The 27440-nt window shown below is 41.3% G+C and overlaps 1 protein-coding gene across 1 annotated transcript; it reads left to right on the top strand.

The window, feature by feature from the left end:
• Window positions 1-1699: 1699 nt before the first annotated feature.
• RNF10 (ring finger protein 10) lies at window positions 1700-26658 on the top strand. The gene is made up of 17 exons (XM_060249692.1): window positions 1700-2323; window positions 5743-5948; window positions 10037-10230; window positions 11042-11132; window positions 11703-11887; window positions 11975-12114; window positions 13827-13987; window positions 14850-14978; window positions 15248-15503; window positions 16198-16331; window positions 16770-16887; window positions 17281-17382; window positions 17972-18109; window positions 18468-18586; window positions 18877-18937; window positions 19077-19238; window positions 25758-26658. Exons 1-17 carry the CDS (start codon window positions 2146-2148, stop codon window positions 25829-25831), a joined length of 2448 nt encoding a protein of 815 aa, XP_060105675.1. The 5' UTR covers window positions 1700-2145; the 3' UTR covers window positions 25832-26658.
• Window positions 26659-27440: the final 782 nt, after the last annotated feature.

Raw genomic sequence — 27440 nt, 5'->3', positions numbered from 1 at the left:
TACAGTGCAACCTGTTAAATGGCAAATAATTCACATGCTGATTCCACAGTTTAGGGTTAATTGCTATTTTTATTAGAAATCTCTCTTGAACTCAGAGGAGTTTACTTCCAGACAAATACGCCTAGGATGGCGATACACAGCTGCGATTCCAAGCACAGTTACTTGGAAGTAAATTCCACTGAATTAATTCCGAGTAGAGATGTGCAGAATAAGAAGATCAAATCAGTCAGTTCTAAGGGAAATGAACCCAGTCTGTTCCCTGGAAGGTCAGATGCTGAAGCTGAAATACTTTGGCCACCAAATGAGAAGGGAGCACTCCCTGGAGAAGATCCTGATGCTAGGAAAGACAGAAGGCAAAAAATGGGGGACGGCAAAAGAGATGGCTGGACAGTGTTTCTGATGTAACAAACACGAATTTGGGTAGATTTCGGAGGATGGTGGAAGACAGGAGGGCCTGGCGTGACTTTGTCCTTGGAGTCACAAAGAGTCGGACTCGACTGTGCGACTGAACAACAACAACAAAAGAGATGTAAAATATCCGGAAATTTTAAGCCCCGAAAATAAACCAGAAATTTGGAGGGGAACTGAAATACATGTAACGCTCATAGCTCTTATCAAATTTAACGACATAATATGCGTGATTTATAATTTAGAAAGCATATCAAATTGTACTATTTGGCATATGTATGGAATTAAAAGGTATAATACATTTTCTCTAGGAAAAACTGCAAGTATATCCAATACCTGAGAAAGAGTTGCAAATTTCTGAACCCCATGCTACTATAGCACATGCATTTTTAATTTTTTTGCCATATGAGAGGTAGAAAAAAAAAACAGTTGGAAGCCAAAGCAAATTCTGGACTAACCAAAAGAAAGTGTATTATTTGGACAGAAACTCTCAAACACAATGGGTATGACTAGCAAGATATTTGGATATTAAGTGAAACTTTATAATATGGATGCATAAAAGTATTACTTTTCCGTGTCCTACTTTGACATATTTATCGTTCCGCTGTTTCCCCCCGTAATTAAATCCAAAAATATTGTGACTTATAAACTTAACTTGTTATTGCTATTTAACCTTTGGATATGTCAAAACATCTTCATTATATATATAAAGCGTTGTGTATGTGAAGGCATGCCTGGACATGTTGGGTGTAAGCTCCTGCCTGGCTCATTGGAGCTATAGGACTGAGCTTGAGGCGCATCACAATAGACTGAGAGGATCCTAGGATCTGCCAATGAGGATGCATATTCTAATGAAGGATCCAAAAAGGGCACAATCACGCATACTTTGAATAAACTTTTGTTGGTCTTAAAGGTGCCACTGGACTCAAAATTTGTTCTACTGCTTCAGACCAACACGGCTGCCCACCTAGATCTACCTCGAAAGAAATAAGCAGTATTTAACTACAACTCCCATAGGGGCATGTAGCAGCTTTACAAAAGAAAAGGAAAGGGCGGCGGAAGCACTTCGGTTTGACCCGCCTATAACATTGCCATTAATATCTGAAGCTTTAGAAATAGTCTGTTTACATCAAAGCAGGGGCGAGCCTTGCTACAAAGTATGCTGGGAATTGTGGTTTTCTTCTGCTCATAATCCGTCCAAATCAGAAGGGAAAGCACAACAACACCCGGCATGCTTTGACAGCAAAATTGGCCCCGCCTCTCCCGAGTCCGAGTACAAATAGACTCATCCGGGTCTTTTTTGGGGCACTGCTGTTGGCGATTCGTCGCCATTACGGGGCTGCGGTGGTGTTGAGGCGGCGACAGTTGTACTGAGGCGGCCCGAGGGGGGGTTCCCTTGGGCGGCACCTCTGCTCCGAGCCCGTTTAGGCCGGAGTCCGCGCCGGGCCGGCCTGGTCCTGCGGGGCTCCCTCGTCCCCCTTCCGCCGTTCGTCCAATCCCGGGGCCCCGCAGGCCCGGCCGCGCTCGGCGGCAGGTGAGGCTGTAACTGAACGGGTGAGGCCTTTTTCTTCCTCTTGTCAGGGTGAAGCTATAAGGAAGATGTCGCCATGAAGGTAGCCGAGACTCCTGAGCTGCGCCGACCTTGCTGCCGGGCCATGAGCCTGGGCTTTGGCCTCAGCCACTGCCGCCGCCTCCTTTCGTCCTCCCGCAGCAGTAGCGCCCCCGCGGCGCCCGTGGATGCTCCGGCGTTCCCCCCCACAGGTAGCAGCATCGACTCTCACCGACGACGGGATGGACAAGAGCAACCCCTGTGGCTCCAACCTCGGCCCCGGTTCTTCGGCGGCAGGAGGCAAAGGGCAGCAGCCCCGCTCTAACTCGGCCGGACCGGCCGGGGGAGAGTCTAAGCCCAAAGGCGGTAAGTGACTGGAAAGCCTACTCGCTTTTGCAAGGGGTGTTACGGGACGGCAGGCTGGAAAGCCGAAGGAAACAGTTTTCTCACAATCACACCCCTCCCCTCGAAGTCTGCGATGGTTTCTTGCTTGGCCAGATAGTTTTAAATAGGATTAGACATCTCGAGGAAGGAGGAATTTAAAAAGGATTAGACAGATTCACGGAGGATAGGTCCATCGGTGGCTCCTAGCCATGGTAACTAAAGGGAACCTTTCCATTCAGAGGCAGTAAAACTCTGAAAGCATGTCAGCAGGCAACATCAAGGAAAGCCTTAGCTCTCTGCTGTTCGTTGGTCCTCCAAGGTAGCTGGTTGACCACGGTGAAAACCAAGATACTGGGCTATGTTGACCACTGATCTGATCCAGCAGGACTCTTATATTCTTTGCTCATATGTTGAGGGCTGTGCTGACTTATCAACAGAGTCTGCCCATGGTAGGCAGCCCTGAGTCTTCTGTAGTGACACTTTACGTTTAAGCTAGAATTGTTATTCAGGTAGATGCTGCATATTTGGATAATTATGCTGTATAATAACATTGGTGCTGCTGCTGCAGCATGCATGTTAGCAATAGGAGGCTTTGGGTGGAGCAAGTGCTGCTTTTAGTTTCTAAGGGATGCGTGTGAGCATAATGGTCTAATCTGTACTGTTGGTGGTGCAAATGATTGGGGGAAAGGTGATGTTTTTGTTTGTTTAGTGTTGATGTCCTAACTGTGAAAGCTTTATCTACAAAAGTTTTCCTGGTTGGTAATTTTGAGTTACATAAAGCAACTCAAAGTTGAACTTGTGGATCTTCTAACAAAAATCTGTAATCTTTCATTGAAATCTGCCTCCATTCCTGAGGACTGGAAGGTAGCAAATGTCACCCCCATCTTTAAAAAAGGTTCCAGAGGAGATCCGGGAAACTACAGGCCAGTCAGTCTGACTTCAATACCGGGAAAGTTGGTAGAAACCATTATCAAGGACAGAATGAGTAGGCACATTGATGAACACGGGTTATTGAGGAAGACTCAGCATGGGTTCTGCAAGGGAAGATCTTGCCTCACTAACCTGTTGCATTTCTTTGAGGGGGTGAACAAACATGTGGACAAAGGAGACCCGATAGATGTTGTTTACCTTGACTTCCAGAAAGCTTTTGATAAAGTTCCTCATCAAAGGCTCCTTAGAAAGCTTGAGAATCATGGAGTAAAAGGACAGGTCCTCTTGTGGATCAAAAACTGGCTGAGTAATAGGAAGCAGAGAGTGAGTATAAATGGGCAGTCTTCGCAGTGGAGGACGGTAAGCAGTGGGGTGCCGCAGGGCTCGGTACTGGGTCCCATGCTTTTTAACTTGTTCATAAATGATTTAGAGTTCGGAGTGAGCAGTGAAGTGGCCAAGTTTGCGGATGACACTAAATTGTTCAGGGTGGTGAGAACCAGAGAGGATTGTGAGGAACTCCAAAGGGATCTGTTGAGGCTGGGTGAGTGGGCGTCAACGTGGCAGATGCGCTTCAATGTGGCCAAGTGCAAAGTAATGCACATTGGGGCTAAGAATCCCAGCTACAAATACAAGTTGATGGGGTGTGAACTGGCAGAGACTGATCAAGAGAGAGATCTTGGGGTCATGATAGATAACTCACTGAAAGTGTCAAGACAGTGTGCATTTGCAATAAAAAAGGCCAATGCCATGCTGGGAATTATTAGGAAGGGAATTGAAAACAAATCAGCCAGTATCATAATGCCCCTGTATAAATCGATGGTGCGGTCTCATTTGGAGTACTGTGTGCAGTTCTGGTCGCCGCACCTCAAAAAGGATATTATAGCTTTAGAGAAGGTGCAGAGAAGGGCAACTAGAATGATTAAAGGGCTGGAGCACTTTCCCTATGAAGAAAGGTTGAAACGCTTGGGACTCTTTAGCTTGGAGAAACGTCGACTGCGGGGTGACATGATAGAGGTTTACAAGATAATGCATGGAATGGAGAAAGTAGAGAAAGAAGTACTTTTCTCCCTTTCTCACAATACAAGAACTCGTGGGCATTCGATGAAATTGCTGAGCAGACAGGTTAAGACGGATAAAAGGAAGTACTTCTTCACCCAAAGGGTGATTAACATGTGGAATTCACTGCCACAGGAGGTGGTGGCAGCCACAAGTATAGCCACCTTCAAGAGGGGTTTAGATAAAAATATGGAGCACAGGTCCATCAGTGGCTATTAGCCACAGTGTATGGAGCACAGGTCCATCAGTGGCTATTAGCCACAGTGTATGGAGCACAGGTCCATCAGTGGCTATTAGCCACAGTGTATGTGTGTATATAACATTTTTTGCCACTGTGTGACACAGAGTGTTGGACTTGATGGGCCGTTGGCCTGATCCAACATGGCTTCTCTTATGTTCTTATGTTCTTATGTTCTTATCCAATATAGATTGTAAAGGAACCTAATAATGTTCTCCATGCTAGTTGCTTTACTTAATGTCAGTTCAAGGAAATATTTTTGGTATGAAAGAGAGGGGTAATTAGTCACGAGAGCCCCCTGTTTTTAAAGTCTATAATATTAGCTTCTGGCATCTGCCTAGAAGGATTAGTCTCTCTTCATTGGCCAATTGAGGAGTGACATTAAACGTATTTATGCTTCCACAACAGACGGCTGAAATGTGGTACACACAGTATCTAGATTTCTTGTCTGTTATTGTGCAAATGGAGTTTGATGATGGTAACATGGCCCAAAATCTCTTAAAAGAGAGCAAGATTTCTTATTTGACAAAGCAGAAAGGTTGAAAGGCATTTCTGCATATTTTAACTGTTTTCATATGAGAAGTACTGGGACTTCAGGTGTCATTCTGATTGTACCAGTGTTGACAGAATACAGACCTTGTAATGTGGTTGCTTGTTGACAAGAGTCAACAGCATGATTGCATGTTGACAAGAGATAAATACAAATAAAGCATCTCTGGCAAAAAAGTAAAAGGGGGTTAGAGGGGTGATGCTCAATGCTTATGCTTCCTTTGCGTTATAACTACTATAGCCCTTTTTTGCTCAGCTTCTTAGACTTTTGTCAGCCAAATAGAAGGGCTTGGTTCAATAACATCATACTATAATGTTGGCAAAATTAGTTGTATTTATAAATGTTCTAGTGTATGTTGAGCTGGCTGCTGCTAGAGAGAAGTCATTACATAAATAAGCAAAGTGTAGAACCATGGCATAATAGATTGCTAGAGTGCATTGTTGTATCATTTATTCCTTTTGTAGATCTTCTAGTTGTATACTATATGCATCTTGACATAAAATTTTTCCCAAATTACCTAACTTCTTGTTTTTGTAATGTTTTAAAGATTTCTGAAATAGGCACTGCTTCTCAATGGAGTTCTGAATTCTTATTTATTGTTAATATGTACCTTTTACATTGTTTTAGATGGAAAAAATGCAAATGGATCCAGGCAGCGTTATAATCGTAAGCGAGAAACTTCATATCCAAAAAATGAGAGCTTCTCTAGCCAGCCTCGTCGCTCCACTTCACAGAAAAGCAAAGCTTTTAATAAGATGCCCCCTCAGAGGGGAGGACATGGCAGTGGTGGCAAGCCTTTTAGTGTTTCTTCTAATGGTGGAAGACGAGAAGAGGTGAGACCCTGTCCTGCCTGGACAGCTGGTTTTCTTCAGACAAAATGATTGGGTTGGATCCAGCCATTATCTTCATCCAGTTCCCCTCACTACAGCCCCTTTAGTCTGTGCAGGTCCTATGATCACCTGTGTAGCCTTTTTGGTGCCCCTCCCTTTTTCACCCATGAAGAAGCTGATCAAATCTGTCGCTTGTCTATACTTCTTACGGGATACATTTCTTTTCTGCTGATGTGTTAAAATGTGAAATCAGTTGATTTTGTTGTGAGACCAAATATTAAAAAGCACTGAGAAGAATATTCTTGGTTTGTTCAGATAGCTTTGAAATTGCCCTGAGCCTGGTTTCCAGGAAGGGTGGTCCAGAATCTAATAAAATAAATAGACTTGCAGTAATGGGTTTAAATTAAGGGTGGGATGGTACCAGCTGAATATTAGGAAATAGTAAGAAGTGTTCAACAATGGAATCCGCTACCTAGGGAGGTGGTGAGCTCCCCCTTACTGGTAGTCTTTAAGCAGCAGCTAGACAAACAATTGTCAGGAATGCTCTAAGCCAGGGGTGGCCAAATTGTGGCTCTGGAGCCACATGTGGCTCTTTCATACATATTGTGTGGCTCTTGAAGCCTCTCCACTGCCCCTTCAGCTGACTTTGAGAAGTCATTTGTCTTTTTAAATCACTTCTCCAAGCTGGCTGGCAGCTTGGAAATTGCATTTAAAGTTGCTTTCTTTCCACCTTTCTCCCTCCCCAACTATTTGCCTTCCTCTCTCTCTCTGCTCTCAAACATCTGATGTTTATTCTGTGTTGCTCTTACATCAAGCAGCTTTGTCTGTAGGCTGATCCTGCACTGAGCACAGAGTTGGGCTAGATGGCCTGTATGACCCCTTCCAACCCCAATTCTATGATTGTATGACATGCACTCTTGTGCTTGTAATTCCTTTCTGCAACTAACTACTGCGTGGGGGGGGGGGGGGTCTGGGTGCTGCTAGTGGTGGAAAGTAGCACATCATAGTGAAATCAGTTGCCATTGATATCTCTTGTACGATAGCACTAGGCTACAGTAAAGCTCCTTCCTGAATTATCTTCTTACTGTAGACCTCTTGGCAGTCTTGCTGGCCTTATGTTATAGTAAATATTAGGGCTTTAAATAATCTGATATATAAAATGCTGCAGTTTATTGCTGGCTTTAATCTTGCTCAGGTTCATCATGCACCTGTTGCTTTCAGTCTTTCCCCACTCACTTGGTAAATCTTCATTCTCTAGATTATTGTGCCTGTTACCTTTGTCGTAGCTTTTGAGTTGTTGACATGTTGGAATTGTTGACCAGAATAGCAACTCAGCTTGCTTTTGGGGATACAAGACATCCTATTTTGCAACTTCATCTCCAGTTGATGATGCTATGGGAAGACCCAGATGAGTACTCTAGTCATAGTTAAATGCATTGATTGAGAACAATGTGTAAGAAGTTCTGACTCTGCTAAGAACTGGAGATGGAGTTGCATGCTCATCAGTAGAGAACCTACTCTCTAATCATCATTAGATAGTGAACTATAAAGTCCCCACTTAATTTTGAAACTAATTGAGTAAACTTTAGCTGGTCATTCTTAGTTTAGCCTGTTTCTCAGTATTGTTATGAAGTAGAAAAGAATCATGTATGCCAGTCTGAAATCCTTGGAAGAAGAGCAGGATAAAACAAAAACATGGTGTACATGTAAAAAGGAGAATTCCATGAGTGTATGTCTTCATGTTCTCCTCACTCGTTGATATAATTGCAGGTTTTCAAGTGCCCACCAGACTCCTTTGAAAATCATCCAGCTGTATCTGCACCATCTGGGTTTAGTTTTGTTTAAAAATGCAAGAAAACCGTAATTGTCTTAACCTAATTAAGTAGTTAATCCTTGATCCATTACTAGATTTTAAACTTCCAGAAATTTTGAAGCCATGAGTAGAAGTTTTGGAAAAACTGAAATATACATGGTACTTACTTTCCTATCAATCTAAGCTACTTTTTCTGATTTAACATAAAGCACATCATTTATAACAGTGCACTGTACTATTTAACTATTTGTACCACTTCATTTTCTATAAGAAAAACAGTAGGTATAACCAAGTACTTAAGAAAGTGTTGCAAATTGTTTCACCATATGCTGCCATATCACATGTCGTAATACTTGTAATTAAGGTAGGAAAAAATAGAAGTTGAAGGCGGAATACAAAATCTTAGTAAGCAAAAGGAAGTGCATTACAGACCACTCTTGTACAATCACAATAGCTACAACTGCCAATGAATTTGGATATTAACTTAAAATGCTGATCTCTTTAATGTATTACTGTTAAATACATTATAGCATATAATGTAAGCCAGTGTGTTGGACTACAAACTAGGAGACCCAGGTCTGAATACCCCCTCTGCTATGGAAACTGAGTGAGCTTTGTTCACTCACACACTCTTAGCCCAACATACCTTATGCAGTCGTTGCAAGGATAAAGTGGAGAGGAATTTTGAGTTTCCACTAGGAAGAATGGTGAGGTATCAACAAAGAAAATAAACACTGTAAAAATTATATAGGCAAAGGAATTCTTGTCCAATGCTGTACATTGTCTTGCAGAAAAAAATCATATCATACATTTTGATAAAACCTTGCTTTCATTTCACTCATTCCAAAATTGGGGGAAAGTCATAGTTGTTTTGCAGTGCTCCCACAAACTTGGTGACTATAGACAAGGGAAATGGGAAAAGTTGTCTTTCCATACTATATATATTTGGAATGAGAGTAATGTTTTTAAGACAAGATGTTTTCTCTTACTTAAAATTCCTATGAAGTATTTTCTCTTTATTTCCATGTTCCCGAACATTTCCCAATCTTTCTGTAGCAGAAATGTTCCCGAACATTTCCCAATCTTTCTTTAGTGGAGACATTTGTTTTCCCACATTGTTCCACATACACATAACTCCTTGGGACTTCATTTATCTAATTATGAACAGAACTCACAAAGTAGGGGCATCTCTCCAGATTGCAGACAAATGTGGCTTTATAAATGAAGAAGACTGCAGATTTATACCCTGCCCTTATCTCTGAATCAGAGACTCAGAGTGGCTTACAATCTCCTATATCTTCTCCCCCCACAACAGACAACCTGTGAGGTGGGTGGGGCTGAGAGAGCTCTTAACAGCAGCTGCCCTTTCTAGGACAACTCCTGCGATAGCTATGGCTAACCCAAGGTCATTCCAGCAGCTGTAAGTGGAGGAGTGCGGAATCAAACCTAGTTCTCCCAGATAAGAGTCCACGCACTTAACCACTACACCAAACTGGCTTAACAAGAAAAAGATCAACAGAAATTTTCAGCGTGACTCAATATGCTCCAGGAGGCATGGAAATTTGAGAGCAATTGGAAACTGATAGTATGAGAAAGGTGGGGTGACCAAGCCCTTGAATATTAGCTGAATTTTGGAGGGGAAGAAAACAAGCTCATAGCTTGTCCAGAAATGACTAGCTGGATAGCTTCCTATGATAAAGGAGGAGACTAAAACACAAAGGAACACTAGAATAAAGCAGTACATTCCAACAAGCCCCTTCTACAAAAACCTGCTATAGTTGCATACTACTAGAGAGGCCCTACTTGGGGCCATGCTCTGTCTAAAAATAAGCATTATATTTGTCACTTTTTAAGTAAACATGTATTGGAAACTTGCTGGTTGCCTTGTTTGTTGAATAAGGTCTGTTCATTGCAGTTTGGATTTAGAAACATCTAAATACATTTAAAAAATTGACTTCTGTATTTTAAATGGGTCCACCTTGGTATAATATATTCTTAAATATTCAGCTTACTTCTAAATCTTGATTTTTGTCCTTTTTCAAAATCAGACAGTATTGCTGCCCTGGGTGTTACAGGTTGCAACTCGTTCAGGGCTGAAATCCGCCTCCTTTATTGAACTTGGGGAACAACTCCAATTTTGTACATATATTTTTGTTAAGAGTAGCAAATCCATGTTGGACTTATCTTGCTTTGTGTTTTCTACATGTTACTGCAGCCAAAAAGAACATTTATGTTTGATTTGTGGATGCATTTAAATTACCCTGTCTTTTTTTTAAAGGTAGCAGAGGCCCAACGGGCAGAGTTTAGCCCTGCCCAGTTTTCTGGTCCTAAGAAGATTAGTCTGAACCACTTACTGAATTTTACCTTTGAACCCCGTGGCCAAGCAAGCCACTTTGATGGGCGGGGCAGCTGGGGGAGAAGGAACAAGTGGGAGAACAAACCTTTCAACAAGGAGCTATTTCTGCAGGCCAAGTAAGTGAGAGATTCACATAGCTTTATTGAAAGTATTCTACAGCTATCTAAGGCTGCTTTCACATGGCAAAGATTCTTTGTGTTGCTTTCATTGCTGTTGCAAATGCAGAGCTGTATACCAGTACAGCTTCCACATGGGCGCTTTCTGCATGCTTTCCTCCATCAGACCCTTGAAGCTGCCATTTTACCTTCATTTTCCCCACCATACAACTGGAAGGCCTTTTTAAAAAAACTTATTGTTGTAGCATTGTCAAATTATATAATTATTCAAGATATTTCTATAGAAAAACTGAATTTCATGTCTAATATGTCTCGGTACAGTAAAACTTTTTAAAGGAAATTGATTCTACCAAGAAGCCTTTGACACCAGAAAGTCCTGGAGTTGCCTCAGTGCACACTCCTTGGCTGGATACTCAGGACTTATATCTGATTTATATTGAAAAAGAGCTTCATCTCAAACTAAATATTAATAAATGCCCCAGCAGTGGTTTTTTAATCATGACAATACATATTAACATTTCTAACCAAAATTAGGGCATGTTGTATAGTAACTGAAGCTAATGGAGGCATTTTAAGTATTGCCTCCTCTTGATTGCTATTAAATACATGATTAAATTGCTCACAATTAGTGGATTGGTTTCCTGTGAGAGGTTGATTTGTGTAGCAGCATGATTATCCTTTCATTTAATCCTGTATCAGATAATATCCCAGCCATTACTAGTTGGGCATTCCTTGTAATCCTGAAAATCTGTATTTTGGATCCCTTTCTGCATGGCGTCGAGTTATAATCTGTTACGTACATTCCTTTCAGCTGCCAGTTTGTGGTGTGTGATGACCAGGACTACACAATTCACTTCACTGACCCAGATACCTTGGTCAATTGGGACTTCGTGGAACAAGTGGTTAGTAGCTATAGATTTGTCTCTCTCTGTGTTTCTATATACAAATTTGATCATTGGCCATCTTCTAAACCTGCTACTTGCTCAACTTCATTAAATAGCAGTCTGGAACAATTGTTTGGGTGGCAAACTCTGGAAACATGTGACAGAAGCAAGAGATTAGACAACCTCAGTTCTGCATAAACTCTCATGTTGGAAAGAACAGTTTAGCAAAGATCTCTTGGCTAACCTTTAAGAACATGAAACCTTAACTTGATTTGTTCTAACTGCATTTCAGTATTGTGTGCTACACAGCTGAATTTTAAGAGAACATTGAGAGGGGGATTGCATTTCTTTCTTTATCAGAACTGTTGATATTTACTGGCAGTTCTCTTTTCTCTTGTTGTATTCTCTTTTATCATTATATGGGGGGAAGGTTTCTCTGCTAGACAAAATAGGGGCATGGGGCAGGGATGTCCTTCTAGAGGAATAGTCACTTTGCATCTACCAAAATAAGTGTAGCTCCTTAGATGAAAAAGTATGTGTATAGGTGCACTGTAGCTTAGTAAACTGGATACTGTTGTGTTTTCCCAGCGAATCTGCAGCCATGAAGTGCCCTCCTGTCCAATATGCCTCTACCCACCTACTGCAGCTAAAATCACCCGCTGTGGGCACATATTCTGCTGGCCATGTATCTTGCACTATCTCTCTTTGAGTGAGAAGACTTGGAGTAAGTGCCCCATCTGTTATGGCTCTATTCACAAGAAGGACCTTAAGAGGTAAAGAGGTTCTCAGAACATCTTTTTTGTTGTTCTTGTTGATGGAGTTGCCTTCCGCTCATCACTTCCTTCCTTTTTTCCCCTCAGTGTGGTTGCTCTGGAAACTCGTCAGTATGCAGTTGGTGATACAATTACAATGCAGCTGATGCAGCGGGAGAAGGGGGCCCTGATAGCTTTGCCAAAGTCAAAGGTGATGCTGAAAGTGGAGCAGCCTATTCATCTGGGAGGTGAGTCCTCTCTAAAATTAACAGTGGGAACCCTTGCCATTTCTGTGATTTGAAACTGATATCGTGTGTTGGGATGTCATGAATGCTTTACAACAGTGGATGCCAACTTTTAAATATGAGGACATCTTTTTAGCATCAAAAAAATCGTGGCCTCTCATGTGATAATAGCTGTATTATTAGTATCCATTGATTAAAAAAAAACATAATGACAAAAAGCTACTATAAATTCAGGAATGGTTTTAAATGAATTTGTGTTTTATTAATCATCCATATACTTTCAGGGAAAATAGTAATTCATGTTTGCAAGATATAGGGCTTTTTTTGAGCTGGAACATAGTTCCAGCTGGCTTGGTGTCAGGGGGTATGGCCTAATATGAGTTCCTGATGGGCTTTTTCTATAAAAAAAAGCCCCGCATGAAACAGTGGTAATGTCAGGGGGTGTGGCCTAATATGCAAATGAGTTCCTGCCAGGCTTTCTTCTACAAAAAAAGCCCTGCAAGGCATATTAAGGTATGTTCCGGGTGCTTAGAACAAAGGGGTTTCTTGCAGCAATGACTTGACACAGTATAAGAAAGCTTCATATGATTTGCATAGTTTGACTCACTAGCGTAGCTCCCTTGAATGACCCCTTTTCTAATATAGTTAGTCTTTAGTCTGTACTCTTGGGAATGATCTTGAATTCTCAATAAGCTTTCCATTCTTGACAACAGTTGGGAATTCTTACTTTATTTTGATGTTCACCCTCCTTTTCATTGGTAAGTTAGCTTCCAAAGGAACTCACAGGTATTGGAATCTAACACAAATAATAATAATAGGGCAATGCAAAATGTTCTTGTGCAGAGAATTCTCAGTTGTCCTGCATTCAGGCTGTTCCCCCCCATGGCTTTAGCAATGGCACTTCCATTTATGAGGAGGATTTACTTGTGAATAGTCAGGCAGCCCTGACTGGGTTGGTGCGCAGTTGGGAGCCTCTGGCTGGGGCTGACCCAATGCCACTGCCTGGATGGGAGGTTGGAACAGGTGGGTCCAATTGGGGAGGTGTGGCCATACTGTGGCAAGCAAGTCCAGATGGCCCAAAAATTGAGTGGGCAGGTATGGCCACCATGGAGGCAAGCCTTGGAGGAGGTGGAAACTTACCCAAGCTTGATGGATAGGTGGACCCACAGGAGTCTCTGTCCTACATGTTAGAAAGCACTGCTTTATGAGATAGCCATATGTGTGTAGCCATGTGCCATAAAGATGTGGAACTGGAGCAACACATATACGACCTCATGTTATAAACTGCTGGGAAGTTCTCCTGTCCAAGTCTTGTTGATATGAAAAGCTGTACAAAATCATAAAAGCTGTACAAAATCATATATTTTGACTATTGCTCCTTGAGCCATGGCAGAGCTGATATGCTAATGTTAGAATGTAAAAGGCTATTAGACATAGAGATGCTGTCTTAAATACAACATGGGATTGAGCACAATGTTATGTGTTTCAGCTGTCTGATCAATCTTTGTAAATGCTTGTAGATTTGCTTGTTACTATAGATATTCCGAACGAATATTAATTCCTTATTGGAAGGAATGGGACTTCTTTCAACCCCATCTTACAAGGAGGCGTTGAGTTTTTATAAGAGTAGGCAAGTATATCAGAGTGCTGACTTCTAAATGTCCAGAGTTAGATGGTCATAGTTTTTTATCCCAATGTGTTCTCTCTTCATACAGATAAGCAACACAGTCAATATTCAAAGCTCCTTCTAGCTTCCAGGGTTCAAGTGCTGCAGGAGGTAATTGCAGCAGAGAAGGTGGCCCTCCTACAGCAATATGAGGAGGAGAAGCACACGCCTGAAGCATGTTTCATTGAAGCAGCTATCCAAGAGCTGAAGGCAAGACCCATTTAATTAATGTGTTGGTGATTTTCTGTGTTACAGCACACCTATTAATATAGGTATTTCTGAGCTCTTTATATTACCTTTGCTCCGGATTGAAACTATTCCCCTATTATGAGGGAGATTGATGGAGATCCACAAATACTATTAAAGTGATGGCTTAAACGAATAGGAGTGGATTTTCTGTAGCTCCTGTGTTTTCAGGTTTGTATTTCATCCTTGACAACAGCTCTGTAGTGATAAGTTATGTTAGCTTGGAAAGAAGTAATAATCAGTTTAGTATCACTGCTGCCAGTGCCTATTTCTGGATCCTTTGCTTAGCTTCAGGGCTTGGAACTGGTGCATGAAGTATTCATTGACAAAATACAGTTGAGGACTCCATAGCAACCAGAAACAATATATTTTGAAGCCAAGTAAATCTACATTTTAAAATCTAAGTCTCATATAGTGTTCTGAGGACAAGTTTAAATTTCTGCTGGAACAACTTCTTGAGTCAAAACAAAGCTTGACTCAAAACAAAGCTTGACTCAAAACAAAGTTGCTTCAAATACCTGTTTTGCTTTTGATGTAAAATCAAAATAATAATGTATGGACCACAGACTTAAAACTTGGGACAGGCCAGTTTTGTTTAAGTTTACACAATGTTGAGTCCTTGTAGCCATTAAAGAATATAGCATGTCCTTACAGAATGTTGCTGGAAAGGTAAAATGATCAGTACTTCGGATAGCAATGGTTGTAAGTTGGCAAAAAGTGACTAATAGAATCACATTTTGCCATACAGCTTTTGCTAATAGACCGTATCTCTCGTAACGCTTAGACAAGCTAAAGACTGAACATCTTTCCTTAAATCATGATATAGGATCGAGAAGGCTCCTTGGTACCTGGCAGAAATAGAGATGATGATGTTGCAGAGACCACGGCAGCAGTGGAAGAATTAGCCTTGATGGACTCCTCTGACAAAGAAACAACACTGGCCCAGGAGAGAAAGGTGTGAGCTTGAGAATTCTTAAAACATTTTCTTGTTCAGATTTTTTTTTAAATTCTAATGGTGCAAAGGGATTGTCTCTCGGGCTCCAGTTCTTATGGGAAGATTTGTACGCTGGTCTTGCTGCTTCCTGGGGAATCTAGTAAAATCTCATTAGTTTTTGCAGAGGTGCCACTTTGACATGTGACAGTAGTATAGTGGCAGCTATTTCTTATGGTTTGTTTGAGTGAGTGGGGAAAGATAGATGTTAAAACTTCTTTCTGCTGTAACAGTGTGTTCTAGATTATCGTTCTGCTTTTAATGAAGAGGTCCTGGAACCTCCTCCTGAGGATTCTGCCAGTGCTATCCTACCCCCTTCTGAGACTGAGGACGTAGTTGTGAATGATACTGAAGATTCTGTGGACACAGCAGAACCAAATAAACTGGGTGAGGCTGGGCTGCCTGTCGCTGCCTGTGAGGAATTGCAGCAGCCTTCACCATTCAGCAGTTGGCCCCCGACTAGTTCTCCATGCTACTATTTCTACCAAGGTTAGTGCAGCACTTAAAGGTGTCTCAGAAAGTGAGTAGCAGAAGTTGTTTCACCAATAAAAACCAATTTCATCCTGGTGGAGTATAGATTCTCATTTGGTAATTTGTGTGTGGGGTTAATGATACTTGGGTAACACATTCTGGCATAAGCAGCTCTTCTAAGGCTCTTGTCCTCACACTAAAGAGCAGGCACACCCAGCAATGAAGCAAAAATTTGCCAGAAGCTTTTCAGGGACCTACTTACGACTATGTCAGAGGGCCTCACAGAAGTTGGATGCAACTTTCCGACTGCCATCTGACCTTGACTGTACACACAGAATGTTGGGTCCCAGAGGTGAATTGCAGGCTGCAGACTTGAAGAAAATTGGTGATAGTTTAGTACTGTGATGCGTGACATAAGAGAAATCAGCCTTTTTACTTTACTGTGGTGGACATGACATAGATTTGTAGTAAAGCACATCTCTTGGGCAGACCCACATGTTTCCATTGCAGTTTGGAATCTGAATAAATTAGCCTGCTCAGCTAATTGTATAATTGAGATGTATCTTAAGATTTCTGTGTATTTCAAAAAAATTTGGAACTTTGGTAATGAGACTCAACCTTGATCTGGAGAACTGCACTTCTAACTAGTTCCCAGCAGAGCAATTTCCCACTGTTCCAATAACCATCCCATAACTTCTCTTCAATACTGTAGCAGAAGATGGGCAATGTCTGTACCTTCACCCAGTGAATGTTCGCTGCCTCGTGCATGAGTATGGCAGCCTGGAGAAGAGTCCAGAGACTATCACTGCCACTGTGGTCGAGATATCAGGCCACTCCATGACAGAGGTAATTACTCTCTTGTTTATGATCAATAAGGCCATGGTGGCATCTAGCTGTTTAAGGCTGCCTGAAGGAGCTCAGCCTAACTTTGTGAGAAGAGCTGAAAGCTAATTGAAACATTTCCCAGCAGCCTGATGGGTTTTAATGTACTTGTTAGGTTTCAGTTACTGATGGAAATTTTCATGTTTGGTACTCCAGTTGTTAATTCCCTTTAGCATCAGGAGTACAAAAATGCTGGCAGAGGTTCCAGTAAGTGCACCTGGGATTGACCAGTTTTCTCCTCAGACCTATTGACAGCACATGGGAGATAAGTGTTCTGTGTTGTTATAGTTGGATTCAGGTCCACTAGCACCTTAAGATGCCAACAAAATTTTCAGGGTACAAGTTTTCGAGAGTCAAAGGATCCCCTTAGACAATTCTCTCTCCTTCTCCTTCACTTGGCAGGATGTTCGGCAGCGCCATCGTTACCTGTGTCACTTGCCACTCACCTGTGAGTTCAGTATTTGTGAACTAGCTTTGAAACCTCCTGTGCTTTCAAAGGAAACTTTGCAAATGTTTGCAGGTGAGCATTAATTCATTTTTTGTAAGGAAATTGGAAGGGATACTGCTCTCTCTCCCCCCCCCCCTCAGAAGTGGTCTGTTCCTAGCTGAAACTAAAGATTCTTTGTTGCGAGGGATTAATAAAAGTAAGATGGAAACCAGGAAGCAGTTATCATACATGGAAGCAAAATGCTGTGCTAGAAAATAGAACCGGTAAACTATAAGGCCATTAATAAGAATATAAGAGTCCTGCTGAATCAGACCAGTGGTCCCTCTATTCCAGCATTATGTCTCGCACATTCAAAATGTTTTAAGGTGTGTGACTAGGGAGGAGATTAGCAATTACCAAGCTAATAGGTTGAGGGCAAGAATGCATAGCCTGTGTCAGCTGATATATTTTCTCAACGACCCTTAGATGACATTGAAAAAAGAAAGCGCCTGAGACAGAAGAAAGCTCGTGATGAACGGCGCCGGGAACGCAGAATTGAGTTGGAGGAAAACAAGAAGCAAGGCAGATGTAAGTGGCACTCTTTTCAAAACTAAGTCTGTTTGATTTGTGTCTCACTGAAGTGAAAGGACTAGGTATTAGTATTTATATCCCACTGTCCTCCCATATGTATATCTAAAGCAGCTTACACCACCATTCTTCTCTCTATTTTTTTCATAACAGCCTTATGAGATAGATTAGGCTGACAGTATGACTGGTCCAAAAGTCACCCAGTGAGCTTCCATAGTACAGTATGGTTCATACCTGGGTCTCCAGTCAGATGCTATATCTTCAGTGCTGGTTTCCTCTCGTTGTAAAAAGGTGTGGATAGGTTTTACAATTGTAGTCTGGCAGAATAACTTAAGGATGGTGTGATTGGAAATATGTGGTTGGATATGGTTGGAAACAGTGGGAAAGGTCACTGAAGAAAGTACTTGCCGAACCAAACCCCTAATCCATCAGGAATGTTAAGGAGCCATTCAGATGGTGGCTGCTGTCCTGTAGCATTGCTTAAGGGGGAGGCAGGAGATGCAAAACATTGAAGCTAGCTTGAATAGCTTTATTTGAGACTTATTGTCTAAGCTTGCATGCATCACAGAGGTTTTGGCTTTCTATTTAGATCCAGAGGTTCGTATTGCTTTAGAGAACCTGCAGCAGTTTCCTGCCTTTAGCTCTTACTCAGAAGAATTCTGTGGCACAGAGAATCAGAGCAGTGCTCTGCAGTCACTGCATAGTGGAAGCCCTGTGTCTCAACCAGGTGAGCAGCTAAAGACTTTATGATTAATACCTGCACTCCTCCAAAGGTTCAGTAGGTGGCTTAAATGCATGCATTATAGCACAAGCCACAGAGGCAATACCTATAAAAGTGCTTGGCCTGCCCTTTCTAACACAGTAGATCTTGTTTTGTGTAAACTTCTTTATGTAGCTGTGTGAGATGTGGAGTTGACTGTTTGTTCATACAGAATGCATGTTAGAGATACTTGAGAAAGTGCTATTGAATAGATAATACAGAAATTAAGAACTGGGCACTTAATGTTCACTGCCAACTCTTCAGTAATTTTCCTTTAATGTCACTTTTAGTTCTTGCATTAAATGTGCAGCTCTTCTCCTTGCAGAATCTTTGACTTCACTGTCACCTGCAGCCAGCCTTGGCAGCCCTTCTCTGTTTGTTGGGAGCCCCCCTCTGTATGTTGGGAGTCTAGAGGAAGAATCTCCCCTCCCCTCATTTGCCCAGGTAATGACCTCTGTAAAGAATCTTCAGTTGCACCAAGCTTGATTACTTTATACAAAGGACAGGCCCCATCTAAATCACAGGGTCTGTTGTGGGGGGTGGGCAGAGATAAAGGAGATAGTGACTGCTCTGAGATTCAGAGTATAGGGCGGGATATAAATCCAATATCATAATCTTCTTCAGAAGACAAGCAAAGTTCTCTAGATTGGGCTGAGCCTGAAACAGTGATGTAACTCTTATTTGAAATGAATGGTCTGAATTGTGATTCTGATTGTGTTTCTTATTCCCTGTAGATGTTGCGGGCTGGAAAAGCTAAACCAGAAACATGGCCAAAAACTGTCCCAAAGAAGAAAGGTAGGGAAGTCTAGGCTTATGCAGTTGTGTAGTGTCTTCAAGTAGTGGGGCTTTATGGAGAACTTATGCATCACGTGTGCCCAGCGAATGCCAGTCCACAAGCCGTTGTTGAGACCATAATGAATTATCTTTTTTTCAGAAGAGAACACCAGCCTGGCACCTCCTGCCCCAGGGGACAGTGACGGGGAGAGTGATAATTCAGACCGAATACCTGTGCCTAGTTTCCAGAATTCCTTCAGTCAAGCAATTGAAGCAGCCTTCCTAAAACTGGACAAGCCACCCACTGCTAGCCACTTCTTGGGTAAGGGAAGGTGAAATAGCATTGTCTTACAGTGATGTAGCAGTGTGTCCTTTTAATTTATTCATAAGTAGGGTAAGTGGGTCCAGTTGCTTCCACAATCAGGCAGAAATGTGGGTTGGTAAATTCAGGTGGGCAGCCATGTTGGTCTGAAACAGAAGTTTGAGCACCTTTTTAAGACCAACAAAGTTTAATGTGTGAACTTGTGTGTGCATGGAAACTTCTTCAGATACAATGCAATGGAAATTAGGTGGATTAGTAGATTATAATGTATAGTCGAATGTAATGTAACTTGGAATGGTAGATTAGAATGTATTTGGTCTGGGGACAAGGGAGAACTCTACACAGCCACACTGCAAAGATGATGCTATAAGATTACCTCCATTCTTGAGAGGAGATGGATGAAGCATAATGGCAAGGGTCTGTTAATTGCTCTCGGCATTCCACAATCAAGGATACATCAATCTCCAATTTAGACATATTTCCTTCACTATATTTCCCCCCCAGAATTGAACCCAAACAACTGGTGACCATATAAACTAACCATGTTATTTCTGAATCTAAGCTGTGCCTTGCCAGAGGCTGAGCACATTTCAGAGCGCTCTGAGAGAGAGCAGATAAGTGCTATAAGGGTGAGGTTTGGCTTTCTAAACAGCTGGGGAAGTTGCTGAGAATTTCTGAGTTTGTGTGATTGCTGAAAATTCTGAGTTTGTGGTTGCTGGGGAACTGCTGTTTGTTTGGTTAGAGTGGGCTGAAGGTGATTGCTGCTGATTGATTAGGAGGGGCTGTGTTCCTGGGGCAGACTGAGGCCCCCCCCTTTGCATTATTAAGCTGCGCCTTGCCAGAGGCGCGAGCCGAAGAGCAAGAGCTAAAGGGCTCTTGGCCTGTGGCTCTTAACCTGGGGGCTGTGTAAAGACCAGGAACCCAGATCCCTATTTTCCTTGTGTTCCCAATAAGGTAAGTAGACCCTACAGAAGGAGAGCCACATAAACAAACAGGATTTAAAAGGGGACTGTATATTTTAAAAAAGCTATCATGAAGGTAGAATGCCAGCAGGGGGGGTGGGGGCTTTCCAGTGTTTTGCACTGAGTGTCACATGTATGACATCTGCCCACAGGACAGAAGTCTTGGGTGTGTGCTCGATGCAAGGAGCTCCTGGTCCTCAGGGAACGAGTTCATGCCCTTGAGGCCGAGATGACTGACCTGGAGAAGCAGAGACAGTCAGTTAGGCACTCGGAGAAGACTCTCGGGGACGTATTAGATGAGCCCCACTCTGAACATGCCCCGTTGCTGCCAGGGAGCATGAGGGTTGAGAGGGAACAGGGCACTGCGCTGAGGATAACGGGAATGCGCCCTCAGTTGGTGAGCGGGAATCCTTTCGCGCCAAGGAACCATCCCTGGGCAGGGATAAAGGAGGGGTCTTGGTAGTTGGTGATTCGATCCTTAGGCAAGTAGACAGCTGGGTGGCAAAACTGCGTACTGACCGTATGGTGACTTGCCTGCCTGGTGCGAAGGTAGCAGACATTAGGCTGATAGACAGTGCTGGGGAGGAGCCAGTGGTCGTGGTGCATGTTGGCACCAATGATGTGGGGAAATGCAGTCGTGAGGTCCTGGAGGAAAAATTTAGGCTGCTAGAAGAAGAAGAATTGCAGATTTATACCCCCCCCCCCTTCTCTCTGAATCAGAGACTCAGAGCAGCTTACAATCTCCTGTGTCTTCTCCCCCCACAACAGACACCCTGTGAGGTGGGTGGGGCTGAGAGGGCTCTAACAGCAGCTGCCCTTTCAAGGACAACTCCTGCGATAGCTATGGCTGACCCAAGGCCATTCCAGCAGCTGCAAGTGGAGGAGTGGGGAATCAAACCCGGTTCTCCCAGATAAGAGTCCACACACTTAACCATTACACCAAACTGGCTAGGCAGGAGACTTAAGGCCAGGACAACCACGTTTAACTTTAAAAGAGGTAAATTCTCTGAGATGAGGAGGCATGTGAAGAGGAAACTGAAAGGTAAATACAGTCAAAACCCTTGGGGAAACTTGGAGGCTATTTAAAACTACAATCCTAGAAGCTCAGATAAAATATATACCACAAGTTAGGAAAGGCACAAATAGGTATAAGAAAAGGCCTGCATGGTTAACAAAGAAAGTAATGGAAGCTGTAAAAGGTAAGAAGGACTTCTTTAAGCGGTGGAAAGCTAGTCCAAGTGAGATTAATAAAAGGGAACACAGACTGTGGCAAATCAAATGCAAGACTGTGATCAGGCAGGCAGAAAGGGTCTATGAGGAGCATATTGCAAAAAACATAAAGACCAACAATAAAAATTTCTTCAAATATATTAGAATAGCCCAAAAAAAGACCTCTTCGTTAATTTATGCTATAAGATCCCCACAAGGTGAACTGCACCTGAAAACAAAAGAAATCACAGCACAATTTTTAGATTACTATAGAAATTTATATAACTCTAATAATCCTCAGCAGAGTTCAATTGATGAATTCCTTAAAAAAATTAATTTTAAGACTAAAATATCAGAACACCTCTCTTTTCTTGAAAAACCTATTGATAGTGCTGAACTGCAAAAAAATCATAAAAATATGAAAAATAATAAAGCGCCAGGTAATGATGGTTTGACGTCTGAATTTTACAAAAAATTTCTACCTAATATATTGGATCCACTCCTAGAAACATGCAATTCGGTATTTTCAAAGGGCTCTATGCCTGATTCATGGAAAGAAGCGAAAGTAATAGTACTACCTAAACCAGACAAGGATAAATTAAATGTAAGTTCCTATAGACCAATCTCTATCCTTAACCACGACTTCAAAATTTTTTCTTCTACCTTAGCAGCCAGGTTAAATAAAATAATTTCTAATTACATTCATAAAGATCAAGCCGGTTTTATTCCGGAAAGATCTATAACTGACAACATAAGAAAGACTCTGAACATCATCAGTTATTGTAAGAATACTAAATTAGAGGTAGTTATGCTGTCTCTTGACGCTGAAAAAGCCTTTGACAAGGTGGAAATTCCCTTTTTAAAAACAGTTCTTAGAAAATGGGATTTGGCCCTAATTTTTTACGTTCTATAGAAGCTATTTATGAAGAGCCCAAAGCATTTTTGTCCATTAACAACTATAACTCACAAAGATGGACTCTATCAAGAGGAACTAGACAAGGATGTCCCCTATCACCAATTTTGTTTGCCTTGTCCTTAGAAGCCCTAGCCCTGGCCGTAAGATCTGATCCTCAAATAAAGGGGGTGCCAATTGGCTCTCAAAATGCTTCCTATAAAGTAAGTCTGTTTGCAGACAATGCAATCTTCTACTGTACAAACCCACTACCTTCCTTAACCAGATTAATGACATTAATTGAAGATTTCGGAAAAGTCGCAGGTTTCACAATAAATTTCAAAAAATCAGAAATATACCCTATTTAGTTGGGTCCTGATCTGGAGTCTTAAGTTAAAAAGCGAATTTAATTTCAAATGGGTCAAATCCCACTTTAGACATTTAGGAATTTTAATACCTTTGGATCTACAGAATTTATTTAGAGAAAACTTTGACCCCCTATTGAAATCTATAACAACGACTTTCAAAGACTGCGAGAAACTTTTATTAAGTTTATTAGAAAAAATAGAGCAACTAAAGGTCTTTATCCTACCAAAATTTTTATTTTTATTTCAAAACCTCCCCATAGTTATTAAACCTGAGATTTTTTAAAAATGGAAATCGTTGTTTCTAAATTTTATATGGGCAGGGAAAAGGCATAGGATAGCCTATTTGACCGTAGTGAAACCTTTAACTCAAGGCGGAATGGCGCTTCCAGATCTGGAAAAATATTATTTGGCGGCTCAATTAAAACATGTTTTGTTATATGCGACTCCACACCCAGAAAAAGACTGGGTTCATATAGAACAATGCTTTATAGAACCAAACTTAATATATGAAACAATTTGGAATAGGCCTAGCTCGCGTAGTTCAAGTATTCAATTGAACCCATTTTTGAAGTTAACTCTGAATGTTTGGGACAAATATAGGAATATACTAGCGCCTCATCCTTCCCCAGAACAGTTTTTTTGGGGCAAGATTGGTTTCTAGCTGCAAAGGAAAAAGCAAGCTTTAAGAACTGGAGAGAGGCAGGTATTTTTAGATTCAAACATTTAATTATAAATAACTTAATGAGATTGGTTAAAAATTTAGAAAGAAAATTCCATTTTAAAGCCAACTGGATGCAATACAATCAGGTACAGCATTTATTACACAACCCAAATATTTTGTCTTAGTTGAATAGACCTTTAAAAACCTTTAAAGAAGCCACGACGGACCCAGAACCTAAACTCAAGGGAAAAACTGCGATTATCTATAAAGAACTAAGTAACTTTAAAATAAATATTGAAAGCTTGGGATAAAGATTGTGGGACTAAAATTACAATAGAAAATTGGTCAAACATCTGGTCATCATCTTTATACCACACTCCTATATTGAATTTGCGGCTACAACATTTTAAGATTTACTCTAGATGGTACTTGACACCACTGCAGATTTTTTTTTCTAAAAGATCCAAAGATGCTAACTGCTGGAGAGGGTGCGGCCATATTGGCTCATTTATCCACTGTTGGTGGGAATGTCCTGTTGTTTTGGAATTCTGGAAGAAAATCTTACCCACGATTGAACGTATTATAAATCATAAGGTGCCCTTCTCCGCTGAATCAATATTGCTTAACCTATGGAATAATTCGGAAATACCAAAACATAAGAAAGAATTGGCATCTATGCTTATTTTAGCAGCGAAATTATTAATAGCTCATCATTGGAAAGCTTCAGTTCTACCTTCTAAACGTAAATGGTTTCTTAAAATTTGGGACCTAATAGTGATGGATAAAACAGCTGGTACTATACAAAATTCAGAAGTATTTGATAAAGGAAGCGAGAAGAATATGTTTATAGAGAAATGGTTTCATTTTTTTGCCTATGTACAATCTGATCAAAGTGCATTTTGTAAATTACTGGATAAATACTTAGATTTTGCTTTTTACTAGATAGTTACTCTGTATATCATATGCAAAACAGGATGGCTTGTGTTAAAGATATTGTTATTGTTATAGTTGATGATTGTAGAATTGTGTTTTTATTAATTAATAAAAAAAATTATACTAAAAAAAAAAAGAATCCCAGCTACAAATACAAGTTGATGGGCTGTGAACTGGCAGAGAATGACCAAGAGAGAGATCTTGGGGTCATGGTAGATAACTTGCTGAAAATGTCAAGACAGTGTGCGACTGCAATAAAAAAGGCCAACGCCATGCTGGGAATTATTAGGAAGGGAATTGAAAACAAATCAGCCAGTATCATAATGCCCCTGTATAAATTGATGGTGTGGTCTCATTCGGAATACTGTGTATAATTCTGGTCACACACCTCAAAGGGTTGGAACACTTTCCCTATGAAGAAAGGTTAAAACGCTTGGGGCTCTTTAGCTTGAAGAAACGTCGACTGCGGGGTGACATGATAGAGGTTTACAAGATAATGCATAGGATGGAGAAAGTAGAGAAAGAAGTACTTTTCTTCCTTTCTCACTATACAAGAACTCATGGGCATTCAATGAAATTGCTGAGCAGTCAGGTTAAAATGGATAAAAGTACTTCACCTAAAGGGTGATTAATGTGTGGAATTCAGTGCCACAGGAGGTGGTGGAGGTGACTACAAGCAAAGCCAGCTTCAGGAGGGGATTGGATAGAAATATGGAGCAGAGGTCCATCAGTGGCTATTAGCCACAGTGTGTGTGTATATTTGGCCACTGTGTGACACAGTGTTGGGCTGGATGGGCCATTGGCCTGATCCAACATGGCTTCTCTTGTTCTTAATCTGTTAAACATCTTCATTATGTTGTATGCTAATTTACTGTTCACCCGGCCTCTATATGTATGGATTGGTAATTTCCACTTCATTGTTTCTGAAGAAGTGTGTGTGCACATGAAAGCTCATACCTTGAATAAAACTGGTCTTAAAGGTGCCACTAGACTCAAACTTTGTTCTGTGGATTGGTAAAGGTGTGGTTGTCAGTCTCACTGAATCTGGAATGTTGCCATCATGCTTGCATATTAGCCCCACTCTGCTGTCTAAGATACAACTGGTTAACCTGCAAAGTTTCTACTGTGATAGTGAGGCATGATATGACAGTGTGTGATATTGATCAATTGGATCAGGTGTTGAGGACTCAAGAACTAGAACGGGAAGTTCATGGGCTTAAGCTGAGGTTTAGGTTGTGGTGCCTCATGTGGCTCACCAGATTGACTTGCAAATTAATATTTCCCATCACAGGAGGGGGTTCCCTGTCTCAGTAGTGCAGCTTTAATTTTGTCAATTTAGCTTCTTGCTCTGTCAGCAAGAACAGTGGTTATAACTATGAAATGTTTGAGGGACTAAAAGTTGTGAAGCTGTTACTTGAGGGCAGTTGTCTAGTTTAACTGGGGAGTTGCTGCTTGTAAAAAGTTGACTTACAACTTACTTTTTCTCCTTTGCAGAAGAGAAAAAAGGCAAGAAAAAGAAACAAAAACAAACGCTGCTGTTCAGCACTTCAGTGGTTCATACAAAATAATCTTGGTAATTGACAGGTTCCTTCTCTTGGTTTCTTTTGTTTGCTTGGTTTTTTTTTTTTTGCTGCTATAGATAAGTATTTAAGTTTCAGCTGAATAAAGTCTGTTTCTGAGCTGTGGTGGTGGGGATTCAAAACAAGTGTATGCTCACTTTAATTCACTTGATACCAAAATAAAGTATTCAAACTCACAACCCTTTAGCCAATGTTTCAGGTTGTGCCAAGCTTGATTTTAGCCTTTTTGTTTAGTTAGAGGTGGGGAAACCGCCCTGCCACCATGGTGCAGTTGTGTGCTACATTAGAGGCATAGTTACCAATTCTAAGCCTGTGTGGAAAGGAGTCCAGTGGACATAAGCAAGCTAACTTGTCTTCTTGCACATGCTCCTCTGAAAATGAGTATATGGGGCTGCCTCTAGAGAACACATACAGATTAAGATTTCTATATAAAAATGGGGGGGGGGGTGGTAAAATAATTCAGTTGCTATTGTGTCTTCTGCAGTCCTTGCACTTTGAGGGGAGGGTCTTTCTGATAAAGCAGGAAGAGGCTCAAAGCCACTATTCAGTCTGATGACTTTGCTGTGTATTATGCTATCATAAGAGCAAGGAACATAATGTGATACGATAACATGGTTAAACATCAAAAGGCCCTGGAGATGCTGTGGCCGCCTTTGGACTTGATTGGCCATTCCTCTCTCCTTTCTTTCATTAAAAAATCATTTTGCATTGCTTGTGGCTTAATTGGAAACTTACTAAAAGCTGTGTTGAATACAATGAGTTTCATGTATCATACCAGCAAAAGCAAACAGTTGCAATAAAACATGTGAACAACACAGGGTTGCTGATGTGTGGTGTGGACTTCATACCCTAGCTGTAATAATCTCTTGCATTTATCAAATAGTACCAGCTCAAGTGCCTATTCTAAACTACGGGCTTATAAGTGGTTTGCTCTTCGATCATAAGTTAACTTTTCATCCAAGTGGTACCCATGGCAGGAAGTAGAGATCACTTTTCCTTTTCCCTTCCTATTTATTATGCATATGCTAGACTGAATCCTGTAGGACTTGATCTTGTGTCAGTAGTTGCCTCAACCAAAGGCAGGCTTTTAAGGTTGACTTTTCCTGAAACACATTGTTAAAACATTTATATTAAATGTTAAATCCAAAAATAAAAGCCATGTACTACTTGGTCCTAAAAAGGAAATGCATGAGTGAAGTTTTTTAATTCTCTAGATCAGGGTTTCCCAAACTTTTCCCCTCCGTGGCCCGGTTCCTTCCCTGTGGTCTGGGCGGAGGACAATCAGGGAGCAACACAGACACTGTGTGCTGGCCAGGAGCTTTCCCACTCTCTCTGAGGTTTCTGAACATCAGAGAGGGATGAAGAAGGGCTTCTAGCCAGCACGCAGTGTCTCTAGCACTCTTAGTGGATCATATGCTGAACATGAGTCAACAGTGTGATGCGGTGGCTAAAAAGGCAAATGCAATTTTGGGCTGTATCAACAGAAGTATAGTGTCCATATCACGTGATGTGATGGTATCGCTTTACTCTGCTCTGGTAAGACCTCACCTGGAGTATTGTGTTCAGTTTTAAGAAGGATATAGACAAGCTGGAATGG

Source organism: Heteronotia binoei, chromosome 11, assembly GCF_032191835.1.
Source record: "Heteronotia binoei isolate CCM8104 ecotype False Entrance Well chromosome 11, APGP_CSIRO_Hbin_v1, whole genome shotgun sequence".
NCBI lineage: Eukaryota > Metazoa > Chordata > Lepidosauria > Squamata > Gekkonidae > Heteronotia > Heteronotia binoei.
Note: the sequence above shows the minus strand (reverse complement) of the source record. Positions and strands in the feature narration are given on the sequence as shown.